This window comes from Bradysia coprophila, unplaced genomic scaffold (assembly GCF_014529535.1).
Source record: "Bradysia coprophila strain Holo2 unplaced genomic scaffold, BU_Bcop_v1 contig_538, whole genome shotgun sequence".
Classification (NCBI taxonomy): domain Eukaryota; kingdom Metazoa; phylum Arthropoda; class Insecta; order Diptera; family Sciaridae; genus Bradysia; species Bradysia coprophila.
Window position 1 is genome coordinate 261,815 of NW_023503785.1, and position 27,767 is coordinate 289,581.

Consider the following 27,767-nt stretch of genomic DNA (forward strand, 5'->3'; position numbering starts at 1 on the left):
TGATACTTAGAGAGTTTCTGTTAACATGGAAATAATTTGTTATGTGTGTGGGGTTTCAGGGATTCCATATACGGACATCTATATATACCTATATACAGCTATATTGAGCTATATACAGGCATATAGAGCTATATAATAGCATATATTTATCTGTGAAATGTTTATTTATAGTGAAATATAGCGGTATATAGCTGTTTAAATAGGAATTTATGAAATTTGTCTTCGTACGGGGCTGTCTATATTGCCTCCGGCAATTTAGTTGTATATGATAACAAGGCAAAGAGTGGATAATGTAAGTGATTTTAAAGAATAGAGAATAGTTTTTCAGCAGAGAAGAAAATGAAGTAAGAGAAATGAAGAGTTTCACATTAAAGGCTTTTGATACGAATAGGTGTTTCGTACGGGTCGGCGTTAGCTATGTTTTCATTGAAAATTACATGAGATATTCTCTCGTTTATTTTTTGTAAGAAGAAAATAAGGACCTAGACCCACCACGAAGATATTATAGAATGAATTTCCTCTCTGTATTTATAGAAAGTGTCCTAATGAAATTCATTTTCAAATTAAACGAAGTATTCAAAATAGTAATCTGCATTAATAGTTATTTACGTCACAAGGACCGTTCACATACGTGACGTATGAAGCTTTTAATGTTTGTTATGAGAACCGAAAGTAAAAAAAATGTCAATTTGAATTGACATTTTTACTTTCGGTTCCCATAACAAGCATGAAAAACTGTTTGAAATGATTCTACACATTAATTTCTTCGATTATATTTGATATTTAACGAGAAATAGAAATTCGATGAAATACCGGTACCGGTATTACAGGGTCCGGTATTACCGAAAACCGGTATTGCCAAAAGCCTTCCGGTTACCTTTCCCTAGGCCCTGGGCATCGATTCTTGTAATTTTGGAACACCAAACATTCGTAATTACGACAGTTACGAATTCCCATAAAAACTGTCAAGTTACGAATTCTTAAAGTTACAAACGGCACGAGAATCCTCGCCCTGGGCCTACTTTTTTTTGACTGTCCGCCATACAAAAAATATCGAATAACTGACCGACCCTATGGGCGCTGTTGTACGTAACCAAATTGGCTGGAGTTCCCTATTAACTGTCTCATTTGATTCGCGCAACGGTCTACTCTCGTTTACGCGAAAAAAATTTGAAAATTTTGACCGTCCGCCATACAAAAAATGTCAGTCAGTTATTCGAATTTCTTTGTATGGCGGACGGTCAAAATTTTCAAATTTTATTTATGGACACATGGATACATTTCGAATTGTGGTGCCTACTTTTAGGAAAGTTTTGGTAAAAGTCAAGAAAATTCGAACAAAAGTTCGACCCAAAAAAGTGAAATATGAGGAGAAATTAAAGGCACAACATTTTTCGATTAATTTGGTTCAAGCACACCGCGCCGTGGGCTGAGTGCTAAAAGTCAGCTGGTATTTAATGTACAAATTGCTGATGTCACAATATTCACGCCGTAAGTGCTGTCGAAATTCAAAATGGAAAGCGCGGAGGTTTTTTTAACGTAGCGTCATTTTTATGCAATGAAGCGTTGAAATGTACTTTTCGGTTCACTTTTTCATCGAATCGTTCACTTAAAATTCAAATTTTAGGCACACTTACGTGAATTAAATCAAACTTCAACGAAAAGCACTACATGCTAAAAACTACAATATATCATTTTACAGTTACCATGATTGTGTGAAACTTTTTGTGCAATTTCACAAATCCAATAAAAAAATGTAACAAAAGAGAGCATCCATCCTGAACCGAGCAAAACAACGACGTTAATTACCAGACAATTTGAACGTTTCTGCTTCAATCTTCATCGAATGTAAAAAGTGGTAAATTAATTAAATAGGAAAACTTGCATAAAATACAAATGAATCATCGAAAAATATGTTAGAAAAAAAAAACTTTTCTTGTGGAAAAATAAAAAACAAATTTTCCCATCGGAAAATTTCAATAAACAAACTTCTTCGCAGCACCAGTTCAGAAATTAAAGGGACATTGTGTTGCTTGGAAATAATTCAATCGAAAATAGCAGAATCCTTTTTTTAATTATTTTTTTCTTCTCTTCTTCTGCTTCCTTTTAACGGTTCGATGGAGTGCTGGTATTTGTTCATTTTTAAGACTTATTTTCACAGAATCGTTAGAAAAAAAAAACTACCTACTCTACCCCTTGACCAGACATGTGCGCGGAATAAAAATACCAACAGCGTTTTGCTGACGAAACTGTTTTTGTGGATTTTTTTTTTAAATACAAATTTAGCTAAAACTGTAGATCTTTTCATCAGAATCCTTTTCGAAAAATGAACTACCGCAGTAAATCAAAGTTAGGTTACGTCACCTGCGAGGGCGGCTGGCATCCAAATTTGAATAATTCAGTGGATATTCATTGTATGAAAATTCAACTTGACGAAAATAATTGTGCCACCGCACAAGCGAAAAATCCAAAGGTGTCGTAACCTGTTGTATACAACTTTGGTAACAATCACGAATGTGTTAGCTTTCGAAAGAAAATAGATTTGGTTGCATTCGTCTGGCCGGTTCTGAAAGTGGTGAGCAGTTTAACGAAATTTTCATTTTGTGGTCGTCGTCATTGCGGTCGTACATTCTTGAAAATGAATTTTGTTGGAAAGATACAGTGCCGGACTGGCTTTAAAAAGTCTTTGGGCGTAAGTTTATCATCAAAAGTAAACTAAAATCCAGTTTTGAAAAAACTCCCAAATGTACGCTTTTCAGCAAAGCGATGCCTCTTAAAACACTTCTGAGTTGATCATGAAGGCGGTAGCTTCAAATTCAATTTCTCTGTGACGCCAATCTGATTTTCCGAACCTTGGACATTACATGTATTTTATAGTCTTGAACAGTCTTGAAACTTGAATTGACTTTATTAAATGAAAACGTTTAAAGACAATCTTTACGTTCTTGAGTATGAATCTAAATTAGGTGGATACGCAATCCGGAGCTTTCATTGTAAATTATGGGGAAACCAAGAGTTTCCCCGCCCCGTCATGAACTGTCAGTTAATGTTGTAAGGGCATAAAATTTATAACAGCTTTGGGGCTAGTGTTCTGCAGTTTATTCTTTTGAGTGAAATTAGATGAGCCAGCACCAAAATTAAGGCTCTTAGTACACACAGTTTAACCGTCAAAACGGCGGCTCTGACTCCTCAGCGCACATGTCTACGCTTGATAGAAATGTTTATTATTTTGGAATGATCTGTTTGGACAAAATAACAAAATGGATACATCTAATTGGCCATGAGTTGAGACATTTTTTTTCTTCTTCTTCTCTTCTAACGATTAAGAACGCTTTTCCGAACAAATGAAAGGAAAGGGAAAAAAATTATAAAAAATTCTCTTTAATACGGCAGTAAGCTTACACATAAATCGTGAACCCGAATGACCTTTAATATTGAATTTTAATACTCTTTGTTTGGTAATACATCAGATATTTTGTTTAGCAAAGAACACGAAACGAAATGAAAAGGACACATAGTGGTGGAAAATTGGCCTATACGGAACGGCACATAAAAATTCAGATAAATGTTAAAGAAATTCATTCTGCACATTTGTCTTGTTCGACACGAAATATGACTAATAACTCTTTTTAGTATCAGAAGAAACGAATCGACGATAAATTTAAGTATATTTTGTATCAACAGTTTTCGTTTGTAACTTAACCATCAATATAATGGCTAAAAGTTATACGAGGATATATGGTATCATATCGCTTCAAAGAGGTTCTTATAATATGGTTTCGGCTGAAGTCATAGAGTTAATAGCATCACATAATCACAGCCGTTACGAACCTTGTTGTAATCAATCTTGCAATCAATACTACCAGATCGATCCAGAAATATGACACAACAGAGAAGAATGGTTATTTACGTATCTTTTGTGGACGATAGATTTTATGCAATTTCGCGACTCGCGAGTTGCAGCCCGACCGTGTGAGGCATGTATAAAAGGAGGTTGCGACAGTCACTGGGGAAATCAATGCAAATTTCCGTTGAACTGTAATTGGTGCAAGTTCAGTTCAATGACAGATTTGTGTGGTGTATATTTTCCGGACGAGGTGGTTTCTGTCAAGGTTCTGAAAGACACATCTGAGTTAATCACGAAGGCGGTGACACACAAATTTTGACAAATAGATGCTATTTATTGAACATACTCAATACAGATTGTTTGAAATGTCAACCTGATAAAAACTTTTTAGCCCCGTACGAAGTACGAAGGGGCTTATAGGATTACGATGCCGTGTGTAATTGATGGAATTCGAAGCAGACGGTAAGGGCAAAGTGTTTGCCTATGTTCATAGATAACGAATCCGCAATAAAAATTTTGTCTGTCCGTCTGTCCGTCTGTCCGTCTGTCCGTCTGTCCGTCTGTCACGTCGATATCTTGAGTAAATCAAATCCGATTTCAAAAATTTTTTTTTTCCCTGAAAGGTAGTTGAAATAGTGAGGCTAAGTTCGAAGATGGGCGATTTTGGGTCGACCCCTCCAGAGCTGGGGCCCCATAAGTGCTTTAACGTTTTCCAAAGATTTCTCTGGCCATTTAAAGGCTACACTTGTAAGTGATACATCAAATGAAAGGTATTTACAATACCTATCCACAAAAAAAAAGTTTATGGAAATTGGATGACCGACTCGTGAGTTAGACCCCTTGGTGTGAACTAGGTACAGGGCGGCAATCCGTTTTTGCTTGTAGGTTAGTCAAATTTGAACGGATTTAGATGGATTTTGATTTATTAGATAGGTATTGACCGTACCAATCAGGGAAAAAAAAGTTTATGAAATTCGGTTTACCGGAGCGTGAGCTAGGTCTCTTGGAGTGAGCTTATATGCGGCTACTCGGCCGTACAGTGAAGCTAGTGTTTTTTGTTAATATCTCGAGTAAAATTTAACCGAATTTCATGAATTTTTAGCCCCGTACGAAGTACGAAGGGGCTTATAGGATTACGATGCCGTGTGTAATTGATGGAATTCGAAGCAGACGGTAAGGGCAAAGTGTTTGCCTATGTTCATAGATGACGAATCCGCAATAAAAATTTGGGCCGTCTGTCCGTCTGTCCGTCTGTCCGTCTGTCCGTCTGTCCGTCTGTCCGTCTGTCCGTCACGTCGATATCTTGAGTAAATCAAATCCGATTTCGAAAATTTTTTTTTTCCCTGAAAGATAGTCAAAATAGTGAGGCTAAGTTCGAAGATGGGCATATTCGGGTCGGCCCTTCGTGAGTTAGGGCCACCTAAGTGATTTAAGGTCTTTTGGTGATATTTATGGCAAAATAAACGATGGAAATGTAAATGACACGGCAAATGATAGGTATTGTCAATACCAATCCAGGAAAAAAAAGTTTTTTAAAATCGGGTGAGTGGACTGTGAGTTAGGGCCTTAGAAGTGAAAAGCTACTAGGGCCCTATGTGTATTTTACATAGAACTCAAGTAAATTTCATCCGTTTTTCGTAATTTTTGTTTCATTTGAAAGATAATCGAACACCGAATAGAATGTTGTTGAAAAAAAAATTAAATTTGGGTCCTTGGACTAAGGCCGCTACTAGGGCCCTATGTGTATTTTACATATAACTCGAGCAAATTTCATCCGTTTTTCTGTAATTTTTGTTTCATTTGAAAGGTAATCAAAGGCCGAATAGAATGTTGTTGAAAAAAATTAAATTTGGGTCCTCGGACTAAGGCCGCTACTAGGGCCCTATGTGTATTTTACATATAACTCGAGCAAATTTCATCCGTTTTTCGTAATTTTTGTTTCATTTGGAAGGTAATCAAAGGCCGAATAGAATGTTGTTGAAAAAAAATTAAATTTGGGTCCTCGGACTAAGGCCGCTACTAGGGCCCTATGCGTATTTTACATACAACTCGAGTAAATTTCATCCGTTTTTCGTATTTTTTGTTTCATTTGGAAGGTAATCAAAGGCCGAATAGAATGTAGTTGAAAAAAAAAATGGATCCTCGGACTGAGGCCGATACTAGGCCCTATGTGTATACTCAATAAATTAAAATTTTAGGGCTATTTGAAATTTTTGTTTTATTTGAAAGGAACGTCGTACGGGGCTTCGTAATTGCGCTATGCGCAATTTATAAGATGTACACATTAAATAATAATTTTACTTTAACTACTTTAACCGGCGCATAGGCTTACGGTCAAAGTAGGGTGACAGACGCACTAGGGTCACGTACGCAATAGATATACGGGTTTGTACGGGGCTCAGTCGCAGCAAACGCTCCGACTGTTCTGATGGCTCGTTTTTTTCTTCAAGTTGACATTTCAAACAATCTGTAATGAGTATGTTCAATAAATAGCATCTATTTGTCAAAATTTGTGTGTCAGCCGCCCTCGTGGGTGTCTTAACCTGTTCTGTCAGAACCTTGGTTTCTGTAACAATTACATATAATTTCATATACAATTTTTCAAATAACCAACAGATTGCGACAGTGGTCTTTTTTTGCGTTGTTGCCGGATTGATGTAACAACAGTCTTTGCAACCTCCCCATATATACACACTTTGGTATAGACCTTGAAGATTGTTTACTTAATTACCGCATTAGCGCTCCCAGCCAAGTCTTCTGTCAAAATCTTGAAAGCTCATTGAACGGATTGGAAAGGTTTGCAAAAAGAGCTTCCATAAGATTATCATCACTTAGGCGTAAGAACCGTACAAATCTAGAAAGAAAAACCAACCAAATTTCGTCGAAAAGTTGCTGCGAGCGCCATTTGTGAAAGTGTTTTGAAGTATCCATAATCAATTTTTGGAAATATTGGCACCTTCTAAAAATTTTTGGATGATAAAACTTTTGCGTACAGGCGCAGAATGCCTCACCCTCATATCAGTTATTTTGTAAGTAAAAACACGGACTTGCGTCACACTTTCACCCTTCAGGATTTTTTGACTGATACCGAATACCGGCAAATAAAATACTCAGTTCAAGTTTGTCGTTACTGTTTGTTCAGAATGCGACTTTTTGGAAAGCTTGAATATAATAGTAGATTATCATCATATAAGGGGAATAGTCGAGGCTTGTAGAGGACAAGTTCACCTGAAAATTCAAAGTAATGTATGTGTTAGACCTCTAGGGATATAACGATGACGTCACAACATGGCGCGAATACGATAAACTGTCGGGCCAAGTAGGTATAATTTTTGACCACGGTGATGAAAACATCCGAAGATCTTTTTTGAGAAAAACGTTGTATGAAACTCGGTAATAGTCCTAGTGACATACTATTTCGTATGGCATTTGACCTTAGCCTCGCCTCGGATCAACATTTTACCCTACTTGTCAATATTCGACTCGATTCTAGTACTTGGTTCATCAATATTATACCTTGTCGCAGCAGCGTTCGCCTGTATCACAAAACTTTTCCCAAATTATTCCAATTAATCACATTTCAACGCGTTGCTTTGACTTAGTTATTACAAGTCTCTGTGTTATAACGTGGCGCATATAAAATAAATATCAAAGCTGAAACAAAGTTTCGCCAAGAAGGAAAGTAGGAACGGATCCATAAATATTTGATTATTTATAGACAAATGTATTATATGCCGACAGTGTGGAAGAAGAAACAACAGCAAAATAAATAACTGACAAACAAACTACTTAAATATCCAAAACACACAGATATATCGCTAACGCAGAAACACTTTTCTCACCATCATCTTCACCACCTTCAATGTTGTATATCGCGGGTGCTATACATACACATATAGCGCCTAGAGACTTTTCGTCCCCTACATATTTCGATAAAAAAACAAACAAAAAAAAGTTGTGTACGTCGTAAGACATTCCCAATCGATATAACATTATTATTTGTCGATGAGTCCAACACAATACATTTTCTTTGGCTGCTGCTGCTGGAAGCCTGCGGCAAATCTACCCCTCAATTCTTAATTTATATTATTGATTGTACATAACTTTCTATTAGATGTAGAGCCTTTTGTTGTTCTTAATAAATATTTTATAAGTAAACACAATAAATTCCATATCGGTCGGCCAGAGAAGCCAGCTTTTATGGTACACAATAAATAGTCTAGTGTGTCACGGAGAGAAACTGCATTTTGAGATCAGTCGAAATGGCTTACAGGCCAATAATTAACAGCTTCCGTTTGTTTACAGAATGGTGACGGGACATTTCTACACTGTCAATATCGTCCAAAAGAACTATAAAATCGTACAGAAGATGACAATATCGTCCAGGACGATATTATCGTTGTTCTAGACGATATTATCGTTCAAAAAACGATAATGTCGTCATCGTCCAGTGCCCCAATTCTCATGACGTTCGTAATACGTTCATTATATAAATAAATGTCAATTTACGAATATTTAAAGTTACAAACGCATGAGAATTGGCACCCAGACAATATTTTAAAAGTTTATATTTTAGACGATATTATCGTCCTGGGCCTGCGTTTGTAACTCCAAATATTCGTAACTTGACAGTTGCTTGTATAAAATTTCATTAGAACTGTCAAATTACGAATTCTTAAAGTAACGAACGTATGAGAATTGAGGCCCTGGGTGAAAAATTTACCAACGATCATATAATTTTTTAGACGATATTGGGTGTTTTTTACGCACAACATCCCCATTCGAGTCTAGAGGCTTAGGTGTTAGGTTAACTACCCTACCCACTTACATTAATTTGGGTGTTTGGAAGCAACTACGATAAACTATGAGAACTTGGAGTGTTCAAGTATTTCGTCGTAGATGCTTCGAAGCCTCCATAAAGGACGTCCGCGATTTTTCTGGAATTTTAGACCCCCTCCCCCATTGTCCGCACTTTTCCACTACACAAATGTATGGCAGGCACACTTTGGCGCTGGGAAAATTGGGGGTGCTGAGAAAGTAAGACTACAGTACACAAGCAAAATGTACACCAACCAAAGTGAGGTTTAGATCTCGGTTTTGATACAGTGATCTTGCTCAGTTATTATCAATTAACGTCATTTTTTTTCTGTATTGAAATCGGACGCATCTATATGTGTCTAGATAGGTAATAATCCATAGAAGTCTCAACTATTTTTTTTAAAAGTACTCAACTCTTATCCAGTGGTATAACTGATCGAATACTGAAAACATTCCTTTTTCTTGTGGAGGTATCTCCATATACATGAAACGTACAAGGTCGTTTGAAGTGGCATTACAAAGGCAATTGCATGGTACTTTCGGGGCAAATGAGGTCTTATTGGGTTAAAACTTCATTTAAACTGAAGTATGAACGGCTGGAAAAACGCTTAAAATTTGACTACATCGGTGAACATCTGATCGTTACTACGCATACAAAAAATAACAAAAACATCAAAGGCTGTTTACCCTATTTGCTACTGGTCTTAGCTTTCCAATGACAACAAACATGCATGGGTAGTGACATGATGAATGTCACTTTGAAGTGTAAATCGGAAACTCAGTTTTTCTACTCGAATATTTCCTGGCATTGTCAAAATTTTAGCAAAAAATATTTTTTATGTGGCGGTAACAGTTGCTGACTTACGTTTGCAATGTCAACGAACATCAACTTTAAACCTGTTTTAAGTAACAAATTTCTGTTCACAATTACCTTTCCAATGACATGTATCTGGAGATATGTCTATAAGAAAAGTGCATGTTTCCTGTTTTCGATCAGCTTCCGCTGTCCACACAAGAGCTGAGGATTTTTAATAAAAATGGTTTTGCCTTCTATGAATTAATACCTGTCTGGGCACATCTGGTAGGACCGTTTTCAAAAGAATCCCTCATAACTGTTCGGGTATTAAATGAGTTGCAAGCGATAAACCTCGCAGGAGACAAATTACAAAGAAAAAGGTTTGAAAGCCGGAAAATCGGGTAATATGTTGCGAACATTTTTCACTAAGTCGAGTTGGTGAACCAAAAAAAAAAAAATCACTCGCTCCGCTCGCAACTCTACGTTCATTTCTATCACAAGAAATCCAAGTGGGAATTTATTGGTCGCTTAAAATAAAATTCACAAGCAAACATAATTTAGACAACTTTTCTTAAAATTCAATTTCATTTTGTTTCTAAAAAAATTGATTTTCCTTTTCCACATTTTTGAGCAGCGCTGCAATCTTACGGCCCAGGGCGCCGGAAAATGCATTATGCTCAAAACAAACGAGGCATTCAAAACGTGTTTTGGTCCTTGTTTTCATGATGAAATTGTCGCAACTGTCAAATAAAGTTAGAGATTTCTCTATCTTGCGATTGCTGCATCTGTCAATGAAAACACCAAAACACGTTTTCAATGTCTCGTTTGTTTTCAGCCTAAGCCGGCTCTGAATTTCGACGGTTTTCGTTCGTTTCCTTTAAATTCGAAGGAAATCTTAGAAAATTATCGAAATAAAGTAAATAAAAAAAAATAAATTGTTTCTAAAAAGTAGACAATGAATTGGATAGTATAACAGAAAATATCGAGGAATTACAGTCCCTAAACTTTAAAAATATTTGATTTCTGTATATTTAGCTAATCCTTCTGTCACATCTTTTGACAGCTTTTTACGTTTTAGTACGTTTTCTCTCCCAGCAGCAAAAACCCTATCCCAGTACAAAAAGTACGAATTTAAAAACGAACATTCGTTGAAATACTTTTTTATCACACCAAATCTTTATCATTTTATACAAATATGTTCATCTTTACAATAACACAACATCGGTGATTTGCATGCAATTTAAACAAAACCAAATCAATTGTTCATGTGTTACATTTACATTATGGAAGAGGAATGTCTTATTCTTTATCCAAATTTGTGCACAGCTGATTGTGTTTTTCTTTCTTTGTTTAACAAATGTAACTTTCTGCAATAAGTCACTAAATAAACATTTCGATAAACTACAAAATAATTCAATAATATTGTATTGTGGCTTGCCTACGTCTACGATATGCAAATTTATTAAATTTTTGTGGACGAAAGAGCGACGCAATCTCAATAAACTAAACAGACATCTGAAACAAATTATGATCGGATCTACTACCCTCTCGTTTTCATACGTTTTGTTCATTATTTCATTATTGTTGCTTGACATTAGAGATTTTTTTTTTCATTGTGCAAAAGTCAACCGACAAGAGGACAGCGAATTATAAAACTTGTTCTTCAATTTGTAAATTTTAATTTAATTTTTGTGCTTTATTGTGACTTTGATATCAATTTCTATCAGTATTTTCGAAATTAGTTCAGCTAAATGCAAAGGAGTTGCGTGTTCAAATGTTGGATTTGTTGTATTAAATCAGTAAAAATGTTTTCTGTTTTGATCGTCTACAATCATTGTTTGGAATATTCTGTTTCGAATAGTTAACAATATTATTAACCAAGATGGCTCAATATGTTTCTCAATTCGTCGGTCCGAAAATCAATAAATTGAAACAACTTTAAACCTTTTGTGACCTTAACGCCATAATATCAGCTGTGGCTCGAAATATAAATACAAAAATCAAATTAGAATTTCTTACGTGTAGTCGAATTGACTTCAGACATAATTTTGTCATTTTGCTTGCACGTAAAGTGCGAGTTTTTTTAAAAGGAATTTTAACGTGATCTTATGTGTTTAAAGATTGAATTAATAGCTGATGATGTGTTATGTGACAATAAAGTCACGAAGCGTCGGAAAATGTTTCAATTTTGGATATTTTTGATCGACAAATCGAGAGACATGAAACCTCTAAAATGTGCAATAACTATTCGGTATAAGTATTACCGCTGTGCATTTTATATGTGATTATGATGGCCAATAATATTGATGATGTCTCTAATATCTGCAAGTTCGAACAAAACGCCTTTACGTTGCAGTTTGTAAATGGATGAATTCCCTAAGATGAAACAACACGCCTTTACGTTTCTCTTCGTAAATGGAATTGTACAAACGCCTTTATGTTACATTTCGTATAAGGATGAATTCCCAAAGATTGTACAAAAATACTTTACAGTAAGGGCTTTACGTTACATTTCGTAAAAGGATAAATTACTAATTGATAAGATTAACAATAAACAGATTATCATTAAGAAAAAAAATTAACAAAATGTTTGTAAAATCATAGCGATTTTTTGATTTTGATTTTTTGGTGAGATTTGGTGACATCACAAAAATTCGCATCACAAAGATCCGCACTGACTTAAAACACCTCTTTGTCTTATTTTGTCATAAATTGTTCACTCCTTTTATTTGATTGCAAAGAAATTTTCAGAACAAACAAAAGATGCTTCATCAGAGTTATGCTGTCTGCTGAAAGATGCTTTAAAGAGGAGGTATTTCTTGTCTACCTCTTGAATAAAATTTAAACTCATGTGAATACGGCCGCAAAGCTCACAGTAGTTGAAATTTTCTAGATTAAAAGACTTTTTTAGCAAATAAATCTACTGAATTGACCCGATTTGCTCATCAATAAGGTATGCAACTAGTGTGTTTACGGCCCTCGCTTCGCTCTGGCCGCAAAGTTCACACTCGTTGATTTTTTTTTAGCATAGACAGCAAGAAATCACGCATAGAAGTCTTTTCAGAACAAATCATAGATTATTGATCCATCATTTTCCATTAACGTTAACTTCGTTAGTAATTTCAGTTCTGTCGAAATTACTCCGTATGATAAGGAGATAGAGCCATCACAAATTTCATTCTTAGTCGAATAATTTTTTTTGTTGAGGATTATTCAAGCTATCGTGCTATCAAGCGACCGACGAGACGAAAATTCTTTTGGGAATATCTCTAAGACCTGCTCTAAGGCGACTCGTCCGTTATTGGCCATCTTCAAACTTAACCTCAGGAATTTAATTCCTCTCGATTAAAAAAATGTTTTGGAAATCTGTTGAGAAATACTCAAGTTATCAAACGCTGACCCAAAAATTCTTTTGGGAATATCTCAGAGATCTCCGGTCTATTATAGCCCATCTTTGAACTTAACGTGAGGAATTGAATTCCCCGTCGATTAAAAAGAAGTTTATGGAAATCCGTTTAGGATTATTCAAGTTATCGTGGAATCAAGCGACGAGCCAAAAATTCTATTAAGAATATCTTTAAGATCACCGGTCCGTTATAGCCCATCTTCAAACTTGACCTGAGGAATTGAATTCCTCTTCGATAAAAAAAAGTTTTTGGAAATCCACTAAGAATTACTCGAGTTATCTTGTTATCAAGAGACAAGACAAAAATTCTTTTGAGAATATCTCCGAGCTCCCCAGTCTGTTATAGCCTATCTTCGAACTTAACCTAAAGAATTTAATTCCTCGTCAAATAAAAAAAATAATTTGGAACTCAGTTGAAGATTGCTCAAGTTATCGTGTTATCAAGCAATGAGACAAAAATTCTTTTGGGAATGTCTTTAAGATCATCGGTACATCATAGCCCATCTTCGAACTTAACCTCAGGAATTTAATTCCCCGTCGAATAAAAAAAAATTGGAAATCCATTGAGAATTACTCGAGTTATCGTGTTATCAAGTGTGACAAACATTTTCTGTATTTAAGATTTTTGGTCATACATTCATGTATTTTCCATCATAGTGAACATTTTGTGACAAACATTTTAGAGTGTTTATCATCCGTAAGACCCATGACTTTCAGTCAAGGGAATAAATGCCAATATATATTTCGTCTTTAGTTCAAACATTTAAAAAAAAAAGTCAAAAATGTAAAAACAACTGATTTTGTCATGCAAAAATATAGATAAAAATTGACAAAATTGCCGACCACGAAAATATGTCGTCGATTTATATGCATTTTTTATGCATAGGTAAAAAAGACAGAAACACGCAATGCAATATTTTGTCTCACATCAAAGTTCGACTTCCTTGTAAAAAATGCATATAAATCGACGACATATTTTCGTGCTCGGCAAATTTGTCAATTTTAATTTTGTTTACGAGATCCCAAAATTGTTTTTTCCCGCGAAGTAATCCATGAATCGTCTGTTTTCAATTCTATTTGCATTCAATGCAACACTTTCAAAATGGATCATATCGATATAATTTTAACATTTAAAAAAATTCAAAAATGTAAAAACAACTGATTTTGTCATGCAAAAATATAAATAAAAATTGACAAATTTGCCGACCACAAAAATATGTCGTCGATTTATATGCATTTTTTATGCATAGGTAAAGAAGACAGGAACATGCAACGTAATATTTGTCTTACAAGGAAGTCGAACTTTGATGTGAGACAAAATATTGCATTGCGTGTTTCTGTCTTTTTTACCTATGCATAAAAAATGCATATAAATCGACGACATATTTTCGTGGTCGGCAATTTTGTCAATTTTTATTTATTATTTTGCATGACAAAATCAGTTGTTTTTACATTTTTGACTTTTTTTTAAATGTTTGAACTAAAGACGAAATATATATTGGCATTTATTCCCTTGACTGAAAGTCATGGGTCTTACGGATGATAAACACTTTGTCACAAAATGTTCACTATGATTGAAAATACATGAATGTATGACCAAAAATCTTAAATACAGAAAATGTTTGTCACACTTTGTTCATTCTTTGATAACACGATAACTCGAGTAATTCTCAATGGATTTCCAATTTTTTTTTTATTCGACGGGGAATTAAATTCCTGAGGTTAAGTTCGAAGATGGGCTATGATGTACCGATGATCTTAAAGATATTCCCAAAAAAAATTTTGTCTCATTGCTTGATAACACGATAACTTGAGCAATCTTGAACTGAGTTCCAAATTATTTTTTTTATTTGACGAGGAATTAAATTCTTTAGGTTAAGTTCGAAGATAGGCTATAACAGACTTGTCTCTTGATAACAAGATAACTCGAGTAATTCTTAGTGGATTTCCAAAAACTTTTTTTTATCGAAGAGGAATTCAATTCCTCAGGTCAAGTTTGAAGATGGGCTATAACGGACCGGTGATCTTAAAGATATTCTTAATAGAATTTTTGGCTCGTCGCTTGATTCCACGATAACTTGAATAATCCTAAACGGATTTCCAAAAACTTCTTTTTAATCGACGGGGAATTCAATTCCTCACGTTAAGTTCAAAGATGGGCTATAATAGACCGGAGATCTCTGAGATATTCCCAAAAGAATTTTTGGGTCAACGTTTGATAACTTGAGTATTTCTCAACAGATTTCCAAAACTTTTTTTTAATCGAGAGGAATTAAATTCCTGAGGTTAAGTTTGAAGATGGCCAATAACGGACGAGTCGCCTTAGAGCAGGTCTTAGAGATATTCCCAAAAGAATTTTCGTCTCGTCGGTCGCTTGATAGCACGATAGCTTGAATAATCCTCAACAAAAAAAATTATTCGACTAAGAATGAAATTTGTGATGGCTCTATCTCCTTATCATACGGAGTAATTTCGACAGAACTGAAATTACTAACGAAGTTAACGTTAATGGAAAATGATGGATCAATAATCTATGATTTGTTCTGAAAAGACTTCTATGCGTGATTTCTTGCTGTCTATGCTAAAAAAAAAATCAACGAGTGTGAACTTTGCGGCCAGAGCGAAGCGAGGGCCGTAAACACACTAGTTGCATAACTTATTGATGAGCAAATCGGGTCAATTCAGTAGATTTATTTGCTAAAAAAGTCTTTTAATCTAGAAAATTTCAACTACTGTGAGCTTTGCGGCCGTATTCACATGAGTTTAAATTTTATTCAAGAGGTAGACAAGAAATACCTCCTCTTTAAAGCATCTTTCAGCAGACAGCATAACTCTGATGAAGCATCTTTTGTTTGTTCTGAAAATTTCTTTGCAATCAAATAAAAGGAGTGAACAATTTATGACAAAATAAGACAAAGAGGTGTTTTAAGTCAGTGCGGATCTTTGTGATGCGAATTTTTGTGATGTCACAAATCTCACCAAAAAATCAAAATCAAAAAATCGCTAGGATTTTACAAACATTTTGTTAATTTTTTTTCTTAATGATAATCTGTTTATTGTTAATCTTATCAATTAGTAATTTATCCTTTTACGAAATGTAACGTAAAGCCCTTACTGTAAAGTATTTTTGTACAATCCTTGGGAATTCATCCTTATACGAAATGTAACATAAAGGCGTTTGTACAATTCCATTTACGAAGAGAAACGTAAAGGCGTGTTGCTTCATCTTAGGGAATTCATCCATTTACAAACTGCAACGTAAAGGCGTTTTGTTCGAACTTGCAGATATTAGAGACATCATCAATATTATTGGCCATCATAATCACATATAAAATGCACAGCGGTAATACTTATACCGAATAGTTATTGCACATTTTAGAGGTTTCATGTCTCTCGATTTGTCGATCAAAAATATCCAAAATTGAAACATTTTCCGACGCTTCGTGACTTTATTGTCACATAACACATCATCAGCTATTAATTCAATCTTTAAACACATAAGATCACGTTAAAATTCCTTTTAAAAAAACTCGCACCTTACGTGCAAGCAAAATGACAAAATTATGTCTGAAGTCAATTCGACTACACGTAAGAAATTCTAATTTGATTTTTGTATTTATATTTCGAGCCACAGCTGATATTATGGCGTTAAGGTCACAAAAGGTTTAAAGTTGTTTCAATTTATTGATTTTCGGACCGACGAATTGAGAAACATACTGAGCCATCTTGGTTAATAATATTGTTAACTATTCGAAACAGAATATTCCAAACAATGATTGTAGACGATCAAAACAGAAAACATTTTTACTGATTTAATACAACAAATCCAACATTTGAACACGCAACTCCTTTGCATTTAGCTGAACTAATTTCGAAAATACTGATAGAAATTGATATCAAAGTCACAATAAAGCACAAAAATTAAATTAAAATTTACAAATTGAAGAACAAGTTTTATAATTCGCTGTCCTCTTGTCGGTTGACTTTTGCACAATGAAAAAAAAAAATCTCTAATGTCAAGCAACAATAATGAAATAATGAACAAAACGTATGAAAACGAGAGGGTAGTAGATCCGATCATAATTTGTTTCAGATGTCTGTTTAGTTTATTGAGATTGCGTCGCTCTTTCGTCCACAAAAATTTAATAAATTTGCATATCGTAGACGTAGGCAAGCCACAATACAATATTATTGAATTATTTTGTAGTTTATCGAAATGTTTATTTAGTGACTTATTGCAGAAAGTTACACTTGTTAAACAAAGAAAGAAAAACACAATTAGCTGTGCACAAATTTGGATAAAGAATAAGACATTCCTCTTCCATAATGTAAATGTAACACATGAACAATTGATTTGGTTTTGTTTAAATTGCATGCAAATCACCGATGTTGTGTTATTATAAAGATGAACATATTTGTATAAAATGATAAAGATTTGGTGTGATAAAAAAGTATTTCAACGAATGTTCGTTTTTAAATGCATTTGCGGCATTCGATATACTTTTTGTACTGGGATAGGGTTTTTGCTGCTGGGAGAGAAAACGTACTAAAACGTAAAAAGCTGTCAAAAGATGTGACAGAAGGATTAGCTAAATATACAGAAATCAAATATTTTTAAAGTTTAGGGACTGTATTAAAAATTAATAGGAATTAAAGTGGAAATCCGCCAAAACGGAATTAATCCGATAATTGAAGGAATTGAAAGGAATGAGAAATTGATTTGCCACTCTTTTGGCCAGTGGTTTCCCCCTCGACCCCTCCGGAGCTGGAACCCGATAAGTGGTTCAGGGTTTTCCAAAGATGTCTTGGGACATTTAATCGCTACATTTAACTTTTGTAAGTGATACGTAAGATCATCGATGCATGAGACGGACAATCGAGGCTTGCCGAGAGACCAAGGTTACTGGATGGGATAACTTGCAGCCACCTTGACGATTCTTTTGTTCATGACGCAAGTAATCTCGCACGGTCCACTGGTTCACTCGAAGCCAACAGATTGTCAAAACGTTTTTAAACACCGATCAAATCCCTTTTTTTAATTTTTCTTGAATTTTCGCCTAATGAAGAAAATTCAGAAGGTAGGCTCGCTTTTATAGAAGGTAAATCATTATTCAATATGTTTAAACCAAATTTTGCTAAAATTGAGTTTGATAAACTTGACGATTGATGAACACAAGAAAGATAAGCTGGATGAGCTATATCTGAAGCTTTTCTTATGCTCAGTTCATCTTATGTATCGATATCGTATTTTATTGTGTACGTGTTGATAAGTCGGTACTTATTGTCTTTTCTTTGATTGTATTTGAGAGGGTAAATAAGAAATTACTGTCAGTATTTATCCGTCTAGTAGATGCTTCATTAATTATAGTAAGTGCTACACGAATTCTTGTAGCTAGTAGATGACGTCACAACATGGCGCGAGTATGATAATCTCATATTGTCATAAGAGCGAAAACGAGACAGTAACAGTTGCACTTATCAATAATTTCCATTTATCAATCTAAACAGCCGATGTATCATTCTAGATAAATAAACGTGACGTCCCAACATGGCGCGAGTATGATAAAATAGGATATCGTCTCATGTATCGATAATTTTATATTAAAGGGCTCATTGCTTTTTTTTAGCAGAGCAGAGAATGAAGTGAGAGCGATGAAGAGTTCCGGGTTTGTAACGGATAGGTGTTTCGTACGGGTCGGCATTAGTTTATCTTTAGACCCGTACGAAGTACTGGGGTCTTATAGGTTTACGCATACGTTTGTAACACGTCGAATTGGACTCCCTGAGTAAGGGAAAATCTATTGTGGTTGTCTAGAGATGCCAAATCAGTGAAAAAAAATGTCCGTCTGTCTGCACGATAACTAGAGTAAAACGCATCCGATTTTGAAAATCCTTTTTTTTTTCGTTTGGTAATGCCAAAAGACAGGCTAAGTTCGAAGATGAGTGATTTTGAATCGACCCCTCCCGAGCTGTGGCCCAATAAGTGCTTTACGGTTTTTCGAAGATATCTCCGGACATTCAAACGTTACACTTGTAAGTGATACGTCAAATAAAAGGTATTTACAATGCCGATCGACAAAAAAAAGTTTATGGAAATCGGATGACCGACTCGTGAGTTAGACCCCTTGGTGTGAACCAGGCACAGGGCGGCAAGCAGTTTTTTCTTGTAGGTCGGCCACATTTAAACATATTTCGTCTGTTTTAGCTTTATTAGATAGGTATTGACCGTACCAATCAGGGGAAAAAAAAGTTTTTGAAATTATGTTCTCCGGAGCGTGAGCTAGGTCTCTTGGAGTGAGCTCTTATCTGGCTACTCGGCCGTACAGTGAACGTGGAGTATTTTGTCAATATCTCGAGTAAATTTCGACCGAATTTCATGAATTTTTGTTTTTGTTTGAAAGGTATTAACGAATGTAGAGCGTCGGTAAAATTGCCGGTCTCCTAACAAAAGGGCTGCCGGTGGCCATATTGGATTTTAATAAAAGTGATATATCTTGGGAAAAATGGTACTTAGAGAGTTTCTGTTAACATGGAAATAATTTGTTATGTGTGTGGGGTGTTTCAGGCATTCCATATATGGACATCTATATATATCTAGATTCACCTATATTGAGCTATATACAGGCATATAGAGCTATATAATAGCATATTCATCTGTGAAATGTTTATTTATAGGAAAATATAGGTAAATATAGCGGTATATAGCTGTTTAAATAGGAATTTATGAAAGTTGACTTCGTACGGGGCTGTCTATATTGCCTTTTCAGTAGAGAATGAACAAAAAGAAATGAAGAGTTTCACAGTATAGGCTTTTGATACGAATAGGTGTTTCATACGGGTCGGCGTTAGCTATGTTTTTGAAATTGGTTTGAGCTTCTACGGCCGAACACCTTTCTAGGTTCTTTTTCAAAAAAAAAGTCCACTGCTGAGGGGTGGGCGGGCATAAGTTACAAGTTGGCTGGCCCTAAACCAAATCCAATCCTTTTTTTACAATTTATCATCGGCTTTAAAAATGTTATTTATTCGACTGCGGATGAATAGTTTTCTTTTATAAAACATGCACGCACGTGGGTTGATTTCTCCACATTGCGCACTGGACTAGACTTTTATAATAGACAAAAAAATGTTATAAGAAAATCGTTACAAGAAAATGTAACCAGTAACCAGCTAAAATAAAAACTAAACACAAAATACACACACGAACAGATCAAAAAAAATGGAAAACGTTGTTTTTACTAGAACCAAATACTTACATCACTCCGAGACACACTGGGCAATGGTAATGGTGTGGTTAAATCGATATCGGCATCAATTTCAGATATATCATCGGAAAACCCATTTGGCAATGTCGTATCGCCGGTGTTCGATGATTGAATGTTGCTCGGATCTTTTTTCAATCGCCTTTTTTGTATCCATAGACGTCCAATCACCAATATAAGACATAGTAGGACACCCGCTGTTACCGATATGATGAGATAAAGGTAGAACTTTTCTTGATTTTCTGGAAAATATTATTCAACGAGAAAAAAATTCGATAAATTCTTTTTGTGTATGTCACAGGAAAATTATTTTAGTTTATTCGCTAGGGTGGTTCGAAACGCACTTTTTTCTTGTAGTTATTTTGGGATCGCTATTCGTTATATTAACCCTACGCTAATTAATGGCGCGTTACCACTTTCGGTCGATTTACTTTGAATTCGTTTAAGCTCAAAACACACGATGCGTGTTTCGATCAAAGATCTTTTTATTATTGTTTCGCTAAGCGTTGGTAGTCCAAGGTAGCTCAATCGGTAGAGCAATGCAATCATATCCAAAATGTCCCGCGTTCAACTGCCGGCGTCGAAAGTATTCAAAGGTTTTTGCCTAATCTAGAAATGATTAGGGTAACCATAAGTGTAAGCTAATGGGTCCCATCGACCGTCACAAAGTTTTGAAAACATTAATTCGAAAGAAAGAATCCTTACCAGAAACGACCAGATATAATTCTCAATTACAAGCGACATCTATGTCTAAATGGATGTAATCATGGCCAGTAATAATTAAAGGTTGGTGACGACATCTATGTCTAAATAGATAAAAGCTACAGAAGTCTGTTGTTATCTTGTATAAAACTACCTAAAATGTGTTTTGAGCTTTATCCCCTTCCAGGGATGTATATCTAGGACATAAACTGAAATTAGGTCTAGACAACCAAACTGCAGAAATAAGACGTACGATTGGTCTTGCATGGGCAGCGTTCGGAAAACTCAGACTAATTTTCAAAAGCAAAATGAATAATAGTCTGAAACGCAAAGTTTTCGACACTTGTGTCCTTCCAGTGCTCACTTATGGAGCGGAAACGTTAACTTTAAAGAAAGCATCCGAAGATAAATTGAGAGTGACACGAAGAGCCATGGAACGGAGTATGCTTGGAACAACACTCAGAGACAGAATGACGAATCAATGGATTCGACAACAAACCAGGGTCGTTGATGTCATGGAAAGAATAGCATCTCTGAAATGGAGCTGGGCGGGACATATTGCAAGAAGGACAGACGAACGTTGGACCAAAAAGATCATGAACTGGCGACCATATAAAAGACGAGCTATAGGTAGACCACCAGAGAGATGGACAAACGGAATTAAGAATATTGCAGGTACAAACTGGCAGCAAATGGCAATGGATCGTACGAAATGGAAAGAAGTTGGAGAGGCCTACATCCAGCAGTGGATAGAAACAGGCTGAAAAAGAAGAAGGGACGCCGACTTGTGTTTGGGAGTAGTGGTGCTCATACAACAAGCGAATCTGGTAGTAGTGGTGCTCTTTCAAGTAAAACTGGAAAGATGTAGTGGTGCTCATCATTCGAGTAGTGGTGCCCGAGCCTCGCTTGTCCTTAGAAGTCGGCGCCCCTGTCCCCTTCCTTTCTGAGAACCTCAGAATTCTATTTCCAACGCAAGTGTTTGATTTTGAGTGAGACTGATCGCGCAAAAAGTGGAAAATAATTTTCAAAACAAAAATTCGAACCACTCTACCACGCTGGTTATGTAGGCAACAATAATGATAAAAATTGTATTCAGATTCAGGTCATTTTCTATCAATGGATTCTCTGGCACAAGAAAAGCGATATTTCTCCATGAATGTCGCAGACAATTGATGTTTGTTGCATAAGAAAATAGCCAATAAATTATCGGCATTCCCGTTGCTCATGCAGTGTAACAACAATCAAATCTACTACCCATTGCAGGTATCAAAATACTTCGCAGATGTTTTTCCATTTAACTTAAAAAATTCCCTGAAGATAGGCAAAATGGATTAGTGAAAGAGAAAAATGTAGCCGTGAGATATGCTGCTTTCAACAATGCCACGGTCCGTATACAATGGACGGACAGTGCACCAACAGAAACGGAAATATTTTTCTGACAAAGTAATGTTGAAACGAGCCGTCAGAACAGTCGGAGCGTTTGCTGCGACTGAGCCCCGTACAAACCCGTACATCTATTGCGTACGTGACCCTAGTTCGTCCGTCGCCCTACTCTTACCGTAAGCCTACTGCGCCCGTAAACGTCGGTAAAGTAAAATTCTTATGAAATGTGTACGTCTTAAAAATTGCGCATAGCGCAATTACGAAGCCCCGTACGACGTTCCTTTCAAATGTAACACAAATTTCGAATTGACCTAAAATTAAGTAAGTATCATTTTCACCGATTTATATTGATTTTACAAAAATCCAAAATGGCGGCCGACGGCCATTTTGTTAGTAGGTGGAAAGTAGTACGGCTGCTTTACATTCGTTAGTACCTTTCAAACAAAATTGAAATTCGGTCAAAGTTTACTCGAGATATTAACAAAAAACACCACCTTCACTGTACGGCCGAGTAGCCACATATAAGCTCACTCCAAGAGACCTAGCTCACGCTCCGGTGAATCGAATTTCATAAACTTTTTTTTCCCTGATTGGTACGGTCAATACCTATCTATAACGCAAAATCCATCTAAATACGTTCAAATTTGGCCAACCTACAAGCAAAAACGGCTTGCCGCCCTGTACCTAGTTCACACCAAGGGGTCTAACTCTCGAGTCGGTCATCCAATTTTCATAAACTTTTTTTTTGTCGATCGGTATTGTAAATACCTTTAATTTGACGTATCACTTACAAGTGTAGTGCTTAAATGTCTGAAGATATCGTCGAAAAACAGTTAGGCACTTATTGGGCAACAGCTCCGGAAGGGTCGACCCAACATCGCCCATCTTCGAACTTAGCCTCACTATTTTGACTATCTTTCAGGGGAAAAAAAATTATTGAAATCGGATTTGATTTACTCAAGATATCGACGTGACAGACGGACGGACAGACGGACAGACGGACGGACGGACGGACAAAATTTTTACTGCGGATTCGTTATCTATGAACATAGGCAAACACTTTGCCCTTACCGTCTGCTTCGAATTCCATCAATTACACACGGCATCGTAATCATATAAGCCCCTTCGTACTTCGTACGGGGCTAAAAAGAAAATTTTATTCAGAGTCGATCAGTGTAATTATCATACCCATATAAGTGCATGCATACGATGCACCCAGATGAGACTAATCATCATAAATAGAAGAGTTCATCAAACGTCTTGCTAATAAAAATTGCATAAAAACCATCCTCCATGTTAACTAGGTCCCACCTGTTGGGCGGGTCGGGTCCCTTGACTGATAATTTTTCCAAAATAATTAACCAATTATATTACACTATTATAAATATCTTAATTTATTTTAACTGATTTTTTCATCTCATATCAGATTAATCGTCTACAACGTGACAAAGAAGCGCATCCGATAAAGACACAATGAAATTCTATTGTGTTTTAAAGCCTTTTTCAGTGATCACATTTTCATTGAAAGAACGTTCGTGCATATTTTTCAAATATACGTTGGCTCTCATCGCAATTTTACTAGTGTAAAAATCTTACCAAATCAAAATGACATTTGACACCGCCAAAATTAACTGCTTTATTTTTTTCTATTACTCTGCTTGATACTTTGCCGCAAACTGCTCGCTCGTCCGAGCTGTCTAATATTGCAATACGATACCGCAACTCGTGTGAATTACGACCCTCGCTTCGCTCGGGCCGCAAACTTCACACTCGTCAGAGTTGTCTAATATTAGGTTTGGTCTAATCGCAAACTTCTCGCTTGTCCGAGCTGTCTAATATTGCAATACGATACCGAAACTCGTGTGAATTACGACCCTCGCTTCGCTCGGGCCGCAAACTTCACACTCGTCAGTTGTCTAATATTAGGTTTGGTCTAATCGCAAACTTCTCGCAAGGCCGAGCTGTCTAATATTGCAATATGATACCGCAACTCGTGTGAATTACGACCCTCGCTTCGCTCGGGCCGTAAGCTTCACACTCGTCGAAGTTGCCTAATGTTAGAATTGCTTGACTTTTGTAATACTATATACTCACTGTATAGATATATGCTGCTTGTTAGTTATCAAATATAAAAATCAACTATCAATTATCAAATACCAATAATCGAATATCAATGATATTGTTCATTTATTACATTACATTTCTATTTTTTGGGGTAACTTCCGAAGCGTTGTTCACACATAACTTATCGTCGAACTTAACCTTCCAAATGTCAGATGTATAATTTTAGGAACCAAAATTTTTCACTATTTTCTGCCAGTCAAGGGAATAAGACATTAAATTATCAATTGTCAACAGAGTAAAATCCTGTTTTTCTGGAATAGTTTCCAGATACTTAGGCCCACATGACCTATCTTCCAACTATCTTTGTGTGGTTACAAACATTTCAGTGAAGGGAATTATCAATTACCAATAATTATCAATTATCAATTATAAGCAGGGTAAAATGAATTTTTCTGGAATAGCTTTCAGATCCTTAGGCCCGACATGGCCCATCTTTGAATTCCATTCCTCGTCGATTAAAACAAATTTTATTAAAATCGGTTAAGAATGACTCAAGCCATCTCAAGTCGTGACAAATAGATTACAAACAATTACGTTTCTCATAACATTTCATAAAATGTCACAACACATTAAATTATCAATGTTAATTTTCAATTAACATGTATTATCAATTATCAACAGAGTAAAATCCTGTTTTTCTGGAATAGTTTCCAGAACCTTATCCCGACATGGCCCATCTTTGAAATTAACCTCAGGAATCCCATTCCTCGTCGATTAAAAAAAAATCATAAAAATCGGTTATGAATTAATCAAGTTATCGTGATTACAAAAAAAATAGGTTACAAACAATTACGTTTTCCTTCACATTTCATACATTGTTAGGTTACAAACATTTTATGGTATTTTCTGGCGTAAGACCCTTGACTTTCAGCCAAGGGAACAATATTATTATTACCAATTATCAGTTAAATCAGTTACATTTTATATAATAATATCACCACAACACATTAAATTATCAAAATATCAATTATCAGCACTGTATTATCAATTACAATTATCAACAATTAAAATTATCAATAAAATCATGTTTTTCTGGAATAGTTTCCAGAACCTTATCCCGACATGGCTCATCTTCGAACTTAACTTCAGGAATTTCATTCCTCGTCGATTAAAAAAAAAATCATCAAAATCGGTTAAGAATTACTCAAGTTATCGTCGTGACAAAAAAAAATATTTCAAACATTTAAAGTTTTGATAATTTTTCATACACTGTATGGTTACTAACATTTTAGGGTATTTTCTGGCATAAGACCCTTGACTTTCAGTCAAGGGAATTATAGTTTTCAACCACAAAGTAAACAACTTTCACTGCAAATCCCAACCCATTTTTATTCGTAAAAGTTTACTTGTTCTGAATCACAACATGTTTCTTCACCTGTCAGTATCCCAGTATATATTCAAATTAAGGATAAACAGATATATTACGAGATACGCAATTGCTATCAAATGCGATCATTATCTTTTATCCGTGTTCTTTTTTGAGTGATGAATTTCACTCAATGAGCTGTCGATTTTTTATGTTTTCTGTTACTTTTCTTGAAGAAAAGACGATGTAGCTCAGTATATTATTAATATTATATTATCTTTTATGATGCATTGAATTCTTCACTGAGCAATGTCTGTTAATACCTACACCTATTGCACATTTCTGTTGCACTTTTTTATTAATTTAATTTTCATGAAATTCACATTTTATTTTGAATGTGCACGAGTTACGCATGAGATCGACAATAGCTCTGTGGCTCCAAGCAGGAACACTCAATTGTGAAATGTCAAATTTGGTCCTTTTTATGTGGTTGTTTTAACTCGAACAAGGGAAACATGTCTAGATACAAAGGATACGCAGAGTTTACTACGATTATAGTAGACTCCGTTCTGTGTTAATGCTTGTTGCTTATTGGAAACTTGAGTGCTAGAGAAACGTAGTGCGTTCCAAAGTACTTATATAAACACTGAAGGTATCGCAAACGTACAGCGGTTTACAAACTTTACGGAACCCGAGGTCCGGGTGAATCTAGGATTTTTTGTGTTGCATCACTGACAGTTGGCGTAATAATGTTGTTGGAACTGCGAACACAACTAAGTATGCGAAAATATTCACCACAACAACATCCAATGACAAATTTTCTCTTATGGAAACTCTACATAAAATCAGATGAACTGTCACTTTCGCATCGGAAAACTTTCTTACTGTATCGGAAAGTCACTGGAAAGATATGTTGACAAAATTGAAAAATTTCAAGTTTGCCAATGCGAAAGTGACAGTTCAGCAGAATAATAATTTGATGATGCAGTGAAAATATTGTGATGTAGCGTAAGTCCAGCGTGACGGTAAGATTTTATGAATGAACAAAGTAGAGTCGATAAGTCGTCACCTATTTTTCTATCATTCAGAAGAACAAGTTGATGAATGAAAGAACAATGAGTTGCCGAGTATCCGTTGTTGTCTGAGGATTAGTACGCTTTCCTTAATAAGTTAAATCAAAAATTCGATGAAACGTCTCAGATTTTTTTCAGGCTTGACTGAGAGGTACACTACACTGACAAAAAAGAGTTGAAAAGATTACCTGTAGCAAGTTTTGTCTCCAGGTAATCTAGAACAGCTGCCACAGCTGTAGTGCCTAATACAAAAAATACGGCTGTGGCAGATGATGCATATTACCTGAAGACAAAGTTACCTGCTACAGGTAAGATTTTCAACTATTTTTTGTCAGTGTAGATCTACCCTAGTTAGAGCCGTCCTGATGCTCAAAATTAAAGGTAAACCAGAAAAAATATTTATGTGATCTGGTAGTAAACGAATCAAGTTGGTTTCGATATGCACTTGGGCTACCCATATCTTTGGTATCAACGGAAGGCGTCAGAACCTATTCTTTCAGAGCCTAGTACATACGTTTCCAATCCATCTTTTTGTACGCATCAGATCGAGCATCAGCTTACATTATTCGTCACTCTGTCTGTGTTTCTTCAATAATTTTGTGTGTGCGAAAATTCATTCATATTCAACTAGTTCCATGTTCCATGTTTACTGCATTATTGAAATAGAAATACAAGAGCCAAATTTATCTCGACAGACAAATGGCCAGTAACAACATTACCAATTAAATTAAATTCGCTACGATAATTTTCTACCTTCGTGTTCATTGTAATCCATCCAATAAATATCTTGACTATTCTGACTCGACTAAATTAATTTAATTAAGAAGTCAATTAACGTTCTTCAATTAATATGTAAAGGTAGAGAGAGAGAGAGTTACCTGTACATTACATCTTATTGTTGTCTTCAGTGTAAGTGAGAAAACAATTTCTTCTTAAGCGTGTATATTGTAGTTGCATACGGAGCTTAAATTACTACGTTGTGGAATAACTACTCTATTCAATCGAAAAGTGACCCTTAATCTTGAACCGATTTAACACCATCACTTTCTGCCC

At 35.5% G+C, this 27,767-nt stretch overlaps 1 protein-coding gene across 3 annotated transcripts in view; it reads right to left on the reverse strand.

Annotated features, from left to right (window-relative positions):
* LOC119083016 (protein eva-1 homolog C-like) overlaps nt 1-27,767 on the reverse strand; it is a 316,459-nt gene that overhangs the window by 14,434 nt on the left and 274,258 nt on the right. For all 3 annotated transcript variants that reach the window (XM_037192653.1, XM_037192654.1, XM_037192655.1), the window contains exon 10: nt 20,121-20,368. In XM_037192653.1, the coding sequence (XP_037048548.1) occupies nt 20,121-20,368 (248 nt within the window). The remainder of the gene's footprint in view (nt 1-20,120; nt 20,369-27,767) is intronic.